At 38.2% G+C, this 9,842-nt stretch overlaps 1 protein-coding gene across 1 annotated transcript in view; it reads right to left on the bottom strand.

The window, feature by feature from the left end:
- Window positions 1-483: 483 nt before the first annotated feature.
- LOC113065828 (cyclin-dependent kinase-like 5) overlaps window positions 484-9,842 on the bottom strand; it is a 34,787-nt gene continuing 25,428 nt past the window's right edge. The window contains exons 11-18 of the mRNA XM_026237360.1: window positions 8,300-8,463; window positions 6,672-7,725; window positions 4,751-4,852; window positions 4,396-4,501; window positions 4,034-4,127; window positions 3,294-3,384; window positions 2,636-2,830; window positions 484-1,339 (exon numbers count right to left, since the gene is read on the bottom strand). Coding sequence (XP_026093145.1) covers window positions 1,019-1,339; window positions 2,636-2,830; window positions 3,294-3,384; window positions 4,034-4,127; window positions 4,396-4,501; window positions 4,751-4,852; window positions 6,672-7,725; window positions 8,300-8,463 — 2,127 coding nt within the window. The 3' untranslated portion in view covers window positions 484-1,018. The remainder of the gene's footprint in view (window positions 1,340-2,635; window positions 2,831-3,293; window positions 3,385-4,033; window positions 4,128-4,395; window positions 4,502-4,750; window positions 4,853-6,671; window positions 7,726-8,299; window positions 8,464-9,842) is intronic.

Below are 9,842 nucleotides of genomic sequence, written 5' to 3'. Positions count from 1 at the left end.
TGTAAATAATTTTACAATTTAAAGTAACTGTTATATAGGGGAATATATTGTAAAATGTAATTTATTCCTGTGATCAAATCTGAATTTTCATCAGCATTACTGCAGAAATCATTCTAATTATTCTAGATTTACTGCTCAGTCATTATTAATTATTAATGGTACACACATTTTTTTTTTGTTTCAGGATTCTTTGATGACATTTGTAACATTATGAATGTTTTTACTATCTCCTTGCTTAATAAAACTATATATATATATTTATATATATCATCATGATTTCTGAAGATCATGTGACACTGAAGACTGGAGGAATGATGCTGAAAATACAGCTGTGCATCACAGAAATAAATTATAATTTAACACATTTTCACATAGAAACAGTTCTTTTAAATTGTACAAATATTTAGAAATTTTACTGTTTTCACTGCAGTTTTAATTAAATAAATGCAGCTTCCCTAAGCAGAAGACTTCTGTCAGAATCTGAATTATTTGCTAAAATGACATCCTTTTAATTTAAAATTAATTTATGCATAAATATCACATTTAAAGCAACACACGTGCGCTATCTGGGAAGCACACGCACATAAAACCACACATTCTTACCGTTAATGTTAGCGTTACTCTTAATATCTACTGATATTCACCGAATTAAAACCAGGAAATAGTCAAAGACAAAGTTGCAATGTCTATATTGTATATACCATAGTCTTATTCTATTACTATAAAATAAATGCCAATACTGTCATCTACACATGAATCATTAGAACCTTTAGCCAAATATAAGAGGAACTATGCAGAATCAGATAATATTTTTATACTACACCCAGAGTAGAAACTAAAGCCATACATAGAGCTATGTCATCTGCTTTAAACTGTATTATCCGATAGAGTACAGTACATAAAAGAAGTGCTATCAAGTATTAAAAACTAAAAAAGTAAAATGGCAAAAATTAAGACGTATAGGCCTACCCTTAATACGCAAGAAAAGCAGGCCCTTGAGGGCCCCGGTGAGTCTGACTCACAGCGCTGTCTCTTTAAGGTCATTCAGGTTTGGCAAACGTGAACGAAAGTGGCGAGCGAAGCCGTTGGGGCCTGTTTTGGAGGTCAGCTGGTCAGGATACGGGTTTCCCTCGGGACGTCCCAGAGCGCTGGAGTGCCAGCCGGACTCCAGCCGGACTCCAGCCGAACGGCCCTTGTGCTGCATGGAGCCGAGGCCACGGGGCTCCACCAAACTCCCTCCGCCTGTAGAGGAGGGCAGGGGGTAGTGGAGATCTGCCGAAGCTTGGTTGGAGGACGAGGATGAGGAGAGATGAAGAAGCTTTCGCAGAGACTTCAGAGGCTGAGAGAGAAACACTGCACTTTACTGAGGAGCACAACACATCAGACACTCCACAGCACCACTTACTTTTAGATATTGATTTAAAGCATAGTTTATAAAAATCAAAAACCAACTCTTTTTAAAGAAATAAATATTCTTTAAATTTTATACTATTTATAATAATGGAATATAATGCATAATTTATAAAAATCAAAAACGGATTTTTTTTTTTATAGAATTTAAATATTTTTCATATTTTCACAATTTAAAGCATCATTTATACAAATCAAAAACTGAATCTTTTTATATAATTAAAATATTATTTATATTTTATACAATTTATTTACATGAAATTCAAAGCATAATTTATAAAAATCAATAACTATCTTTTTATAAAAATGTTTTATATACTGTATATTTGACAATTATTTGTATGTAATTTAAAGCATAATTTATGAAAATCTGAAACAGAATTCTTTTTATAATTATTATTTTTAAATATCTTATGCTTTTTATATTTATGTAATTTAAAGCATCATTTATACAAATCAAAAACTGAATCTTTTTATATAATTAAAATATTATTTATATTTTATACAATTTATTTATATGAAATTTAATACAGGATTTAAAAAATAAAAAAGATGTTTTTATATAAGTTATATATTTATATAATTAACATTATATATAATTTAGTGCATTATACATAAAAAAAATGTAACAGAATATTTTAATATATAACATTTATTAATATTTCATATATATCATTTATTTATATGCATTTTAATGCATTATTTCTAAAAATCCCAAACTGACTCTTCATTATATAACATATGAACTGTAACCACACAAGTGCACTATTAATAAACCCTATAATGCATTATTTATGTGTAGGTTTTTTATTCCTGCATTTGAGATGATTTCAACAATTCCAGGTTTTATTTCAAACCTTAAACACACTTTAATATTATATATAATGTGTTGTAATAAAGTAACAATTAAATTATGCAAATTATATGGTTTGTTAAGATCGGACGATATTTGTCTGAGATGCAACTATTTGAAAAAAATCTAAATACTGAGAAAATCATAAATGAATTGTCCAAATGAAGTTCTTAGCAATGCATATTACTAATCAAAAATTACGTTTTGATATATTTACGGTAGGAAATTTACAAAATATCTTCATGGAACATTATCTTTACTTAATATCCTAATGATTTTTGGCATAAAAGAAAAATCGATCATTTTGACCCATGCATTGAATTTTTGTCTATTGCTACAAATACACCCCAGAGACTGAGGACGTGTGTGTACCTGTGAGTGTGTTTGATGCGCTCGCTCTCTCTCTTCGGGCCAGTCTCGCTCTTGCTCTGGCTCTCGCTCCTGATCCTGGTCTCGGTCGCGGCTGCGCTCTCGGTCTCGGCTGCGGGTGCGATGTCTGCTGCTCTGGTGTGTGTAGGAGCGAGATGATTTCTGCATCCGCGTCTGATCCGGCCCCTCACTCTGAGCCTGACCAATCACACGCAGCACAGAGCTGTCAATCACCTCCACATATCATAAGATTCAAATTCTGCACAGGCAAACCACAGGATGCAAATATGGGTGGAGCCATTCTAATGACATGATGACATCACAGATCTTACGATCTTATGGTTTTGTATATATATATATATATATATATATATATATATATATAAGCTATCATCTAACTTCAATAGAATATAATAAGTTAGGCCTTTTATGGTTGTTTTTTGGTGATTTCTGGACACAATAGAGTGAGTGATAAAAAGTTTTCTAAATACTTGCTGTGTTTCACAGAAAAATATCTGCAGATGTGTGCAAAAGTGTAATATATAATTTCATAATGACAAGTGTTCATTAAACTGTGACAGTACGGCTAGAGTCGGGTGACTGGGCTGCGTTTAGACTACACTAGCCACACACACACACACACACACACACACACACTCACGGTTTGTGACTTCTTCTTCTTCTTCTTGATGGTTCTGAAGAAGCCCTGTTTCTCCTTCTCTTTGGAGGGCTCCTGCGTCTCTGACCCCGTCCTCATCAAACAAGACACACTTCATAAAACTCATGCTTATATTCTGACAGGGTTAGCATTCATATTCTGTTATATTATTAATATGTTTCGTTTTTTATCAATAGTTTTATTTTTAATATATATATTTTTAATTTTCTGTTAATTTTAGTTTTCTCATTTTTTAAAGTATTTCTACATAGTTTAGTTAATTTTTTATTTCAATTTTAGTTATTTAGTTCTTCGTGATAAAATACTCAAAATTATATATATATATATATATATATATATATATATATATATATATATATATATATATATATATATATTTATATATTTATTTATTTATTTTTATTTATTTTTTTCAATTAACGTTTTATTTCAAGGACAGATTTTTTTTTAAATGGTTTTAGCTTTAATTAAAAAAAATTACTGGTCAACCTCCTTGAGAAATTGTAATTCAATAAAAACAATTAAATATTAATTAAGGTTTATAATTAATTATAAAAATAATGATAAATATTTTATGATTTAATTTTTCGATGATTTTCAAGGAATAATTAACATTTGAATTTTAAACCCTTTTATTTAGTATTCAGACCCATTTCCTGTTTCTCACTTCCTGTTTGGCTGTCAAAGCATTTGACAGAAATGTGTTTGTGCATCATGCTCACCACGGGTCGTATGTGGGTTGGTGTATGTTATGACTACTGTCCATCGTGACCCCTGAACTCTCGTGGAATGAGTTATCGGGTCTAGGAGACGGCACTGGTCCAAACAGAAAAACATCAACATATTAATGAGATCAATCAGGGTCGAGGAAAGTGACCTCAAATCAAATCAAATAAATTATAAATCAAAAAAGTAAATTAGGAAAATAATTCTTGTATTATTGTGACATGTAATTTTATTTTTATTTACAAATAACAATGCTTTAGTAGCTTGTAACTTGAAACATTTCTTGTACTGTAGCTTGTCACGTCCAACACTGTCTATAACATTTGTTAAAATCAGAAGCAAGTGTGAGATGACTGACCCCTGTAGAAGCTCCCGACCCGTCGTGGAACCGAGTCGCTGTACATCATGCGGTTCTCTTTAGCCGATCCGCTGTCGTCTGCGAACTGCTCATGATAAACGCCTCCCTGCAGCATCAACATTTGTCACAAACATGTTATCCTGAAAAGTGCTGAAAGAAACACTGAGGACATTATTAATCATGAACATCGATAATTTCCCCTGTGCGTAAACTCCAAACAAAAGGAAACACAACTGAAATGCTTCCTTCTGAATGAGAGAGCAAAGCAAACAGAAAAATGGGCAGCAGGAACAGGAGTATGAAGAGAAGGAGGTTTAGGTACAGTGAAAGAGAGGGAAAGCAGGATGGTGCGGACCTCGCTTTTTTGCCGTGGCCCGTGAAAGGCAGCAGTGTTGTCCCGTGTGGACTCCCGGATTAAAGGTCGTGTGTGACTGACCTCTGCAGCCGCGGGGTCACTCTGTTTATGGAGAGATGAGAGCAGGTGAAGCACAAAGCGCCCGGCACACATTTATATAAACACCCTACAAATACAACATCTGTTACAAACCCTAGTGAGACGCCTACCTAGACATAATACACAGATAGAGTGACAGAACGACAGAAGAATACACAGACAGACAGATAGATAGATAGACAGATAAAACGACAGATAGATAGATAGATAGATAGATAGATAGATAGATAGATAGATAGATAGATAGATAAAATGACAGACAGACAGATAAAACAACAGACGGACAGATAGATAGATAGACAGACAGACGGACGGACGGACGGAGAGACAGACATACAGACGGACAGATAGACAGACAGAGAGACAGAGAGACAGACAGACAGATAAAACGACAGACAGAGAGATAGACAGATAGATAGATAGACAGACAGACAGTCATACAGACGGACAGATAGACAGACAGACAGATAGATGGACAGATAGATGGACAGACCGATAAAACAACAGACAGAACGACAGACAGACAGACAGATAGATAGATAGATAGAGAGATAGATAGATAGATATATAGATAGATAAAACAACATAAAGACAGACAGATATATAGATAGAATGACAGACAGACAGATAAAACGAAAGACATAATGACAGACAGACAGAGAGAGAAAGAGAGATAGAAAGATAAACCGACAGACAGACAGACAGGCAGAAAGATAGATAGATAGATAGATAGATAGATAGATAGATAGATAGATAGATAGATAGATAGATAGATAGATAGACAGACAGACAGACAGACAAGACAGATAGAACAACAGACAGATATATAGACAGAATGGCAGACAGACAGAGAGACAGACAGACAGACAGACAGAGAGACAGAAAGACAGAGAGACAGACAGACAGGCAGACAGACAGACAGACAGACAGACAGACAGACAGACAGACAGACAGACAGACAGACAGACAGATAGATAGACAGACAGATAGATAAAACGACATACAGACAGATATATAGATAGAGTGACAGACAGATAAAACGAAAGACATAATGACTGACAGACAGAGAGAGAGATAGATAGAAAGATAAACCGACAGACAGATAGATAAACCGAAGTACAGACAGGCAGAAAGATAGATAGAAAGATAAACAGACAGATAGATAAAACAACAGATAGATTGACAGACAAGACAGATAGAACAACAGACAGACAGACAGATAGATAAAACAACAGACAGATTGACAGACAAGACAGATAGAACAACAGACAGATATATAGACAGAATGACAGACAGACAGGCAGACAGACGGAAAGATAGACAGACAGACAGACAGACAGAGACAGACAGACAGACAAACAGACAGACAGACGGACAGACAGAGAGACAGAGACAGACAGAGAGAGCGACAGACAGAAAGACAAACAGACAGACAGACAGACAGACGGACAGACAGACAGACAGACAGACGGACAGACGGACAGACAGAGAGACAGAGAGACAGAGACAGACAGACAGACGGACAGACAGACAGACAGAGAGAGCGACAGACAGACAGACAGGCAGAAAGCCAGAGAGACAGACAAACAGGTAAACAGACAGAGAGACAGATCTTCTGTTGTATTTTTCAAGGTTGTGTGATTAGGGATGGAGCTAAACTTTGCAGGACAAGTCCTTCAGGACCAGAGTTGACCATTCCTGATCCAGACCCAACATTGGACCAAATCTACACACTTCACAAATGCTCACAGGCATCAGAAAGCACGCCGCAATGCTCTGTGCTGGTAAATCACTAAAAGAAGTGAAAGAGGTTTGGACTAACCCTAATATCGTCTAATCCTGCGTCCCGTGGCACAGCGCTGCCCATGTGTCTCGGCAGGGTCCGATGCTGTAGCTGAGGGGTCAGGAACTGTAGACTGCTGGCCCGAGTGGGCATCCCTTGTCCCACTGCCAATCCGCCGGCTTCACCTCCATGGGGTCGCCCCCGTTCCCTCCGCACATACATGGAGTGCCTGTGTGGCCTCTGCTGGGAGGAAAATGGGCTGGTGTAGCCCACGCCATAGGGGAATTCATGGGGCGCCGAAAGAGACAGACCCCCTATGGGGTCGAGTGGATCGACAGGGTTTCCATCACTCTGCTGCTGGCTCTTTTGCCTGGATGAGGAGCGGCGGGTGGACGGCTCCATCGTGCTTCCATCGCGTTCCAGTTTGCTGCGACGCCCCACTGCGGGACTGTGTCCAGAACGCTCCCCGTGTTGCAGGGACGGGCTGCCTGGCGCCGGCAAGTTCAGATTCATGTTGAGGTCCAAGCAGCTGCTAGGGAAGTAACGTGGCGAGCCGGCGGGGTCATCTGGGTGCAGTCGCATGTCGCTGAGGTTGCTCACGGATTTGGCGTCACTAAGCACTCCGTGACTCTTGGACAAACTCAGATACGGGGACGTCCCCTTCCCACATGAAGATGATGCCGCGGTGGAATCGCCATAACCGTGGCGGCTCTGTTTCTCCCGGTCCCCCGCCAACGTGCTGGTCTTCCCCTCCACAAAGGAATGGCGGTTCTGGGAGCGAGGCGTATTGGATTTTAGGTATTTGGCTCCCGGTCCGTCTGTCGGTTTACCGAAGTCAAAATCACCCGCTTTAGATTTGGCCTCTTTAGCATGCTGCAGGCTGGCCAGGTCTTTACCGCACGATGCAGAGCGGTTGAGCGGCTGAAAGGATTTAGGGTGCATCACAGGGCTCAGGCTGTTGGCAGATGGTACCGACCCATTCAGGAACACCTCGCTGCTGGACGGGTGGAGGTCTTCATGCCCATGACGGGGCAGACTGGAGCAGTCACGACTGTTTGAGCGATGGTGACTTGAACTCTTGCCCACATGACCCCTAAAGACACAAATTTGTTTTAAGTATACACCCTGTCTGTCTGTCTGTCTATAACTTTATCAATCTATTTATCTGTCCATCCATCTATCCCTTTATCTATCCATCCATCCGTCTGTCCGTCCGTCCGTCCATCCATCCATCCATCTATATATCTATCACACTGCATCTGGCGCACATTATTTTTTGTATGTAATACTTGATAACCAACTAAATTTAACAATATTTGCAGTATAGCACATTATGTTATATTCTGTATCCCATAATCCCAAACTCAAATTGACTTTATATTTAATTTCACTTGACTTTGATCTGCAGAATAATGAATCTAAATGAACACTCATTATTTGTTGCCAAAAGCTAAAAAAAAAATTCACAAAACTGTATAAAAAACGGGAAATCAACTATTCTCGAAATGTAAATTTAATCAGATCACATAACCACAATATAGTATACTAATTGAGACTTAACCACATATTTAGCCAGTATACAGTAAGTACCCTAGTTGTCCATTCCAAGCACTGGCCATCACTGTAACAATGACTCTCCTCAATCTGATTTCATTACTCCTCCTGACCTGCTGGGGGCGCTGTTGTCCAGGAGCGGTTTCCTCTTGGAGGAGCGGGCGGGTGTGGGTGTGAGGGGGCCGGGTCGCTCCGTCAGGCGCTGAGTCTGGAAGGCGTGGTGGTTCAGACTCTGTTCAGTCAGATAGCGCTCATTCGGGTTCAACAGCAACAGGTTCTGAAAATACAAACCACAATGACATAGATAATCCTGGTTGACATTCTTACCGTATTTTTCGGACTATAAATCGCACCTGAGTATAATTTGCATCAGTCCAAAAATACGTCATGATGAGGAAAAAAACATATATAAGTCGCACTGGACTATAAGTCGCATTTATTTACAACCAAGAACCAAGAGAAAACATTACCATCTACAGCTGCGCTATATGTCTTCAGTGTAGACTACAGGAGCACTGAGCACCATAGAGCGCCCTCTCGTGGCTGGAGACGGTAATGTTTTCTCTTTGTTCATTTCTCTCGGTTCATGTCAAATTAATTTTGATAAATAAGTCGCACCTGACTTTAAGTCGCAGGACCAGCCAAACTATGAAAAAAAAGTGTGACTTATAGTCCGGAAAATACGGTAATTGTTCCACCTCATTAAAACATTTCACAGTGGGGAAACATTTTTTTACAAGAGGATATTAAGCCTATTTTTACACTGTGACACTATTTTCTATGAATTACATTGTAGAACATAATTCATGATTATATACACAATTATGATCATTATTATTAAAATATATAATTGTACTTATATTGCTTATATTATAATTATATTAGTATACTGTGCTGCACACAGAGATCTGGAGATCTGAGATCAGAGATCATCCAGTCTGAAAAAAAAATGGTCATAAAACTAAGCTTTGTTTTTTTTATGTAAAACACATATATTCTATATTTCATTTTTTATTTAATTTTGTGGTGAAACACGACTTGAAAATCATTTTTGACAGATTTCCTGAGATTCACCCAACAAACATCTATTAATATCACACTGGCGGAGGAAACAAGCTTTCACAAGCCCATCACACCGTTCACATTAATTACCACAATGTCCTACACTTCATTTACTGAGGATTTATTTCAGCCATGATTCATGCTTTAATAAAATGAAACGACTGAACGGGCGGCTGTGTTGGAGTTTTCCGGAGGACACTTTCATGACAACAGCGTCAGGATTATTAGCAGCAGGAGAGTCGCGCTAGACAAATAAGGAAATCACCTTACTGCAAATATAATAAGTGTACAATTATGGCGGTGATGATACGATGCCTTCACCTAATGAAACTGCGGAGCATCTGCTCTAATCACTAACAAACAAAGCTTCACGCTGACTATTAAACTCACAAAGAGTAAAAAGACACACAAACAGGTGTAGTATGTAGGCTACATGAACTGATTCAGTCCTCAGATAAAGACTCATGAAGTGAAAGCAAATGGAAACCCCAGTGAACGAGTGCATGAGAAGAACGAAGCTCCATCTGCTGCTGCATTAGTCATACACACACACACACACACACACACACCATAATAACAAACCTGCGTCACAGG

Source organism: Carassius auratus, chromosome 48 (assembly GCF_003368295.1).
Source record: "Carassius auratus strain Wakin chromosome 48, ASM336829v1, whole genome shotgun sequence".
In the NCBI taxonomy this organism is placed as follows: domain Eukaryota; kingdom Metazoa; phylum Chordata; class Actinopteri; order Cypriniformes; family Cyprinidae; genus Carassius; species Carassius auratus.
Note: the sequence above shows the minus strand (reverse complement) of the source record. Positions and strands in the feature narration are given on the sequence as shown.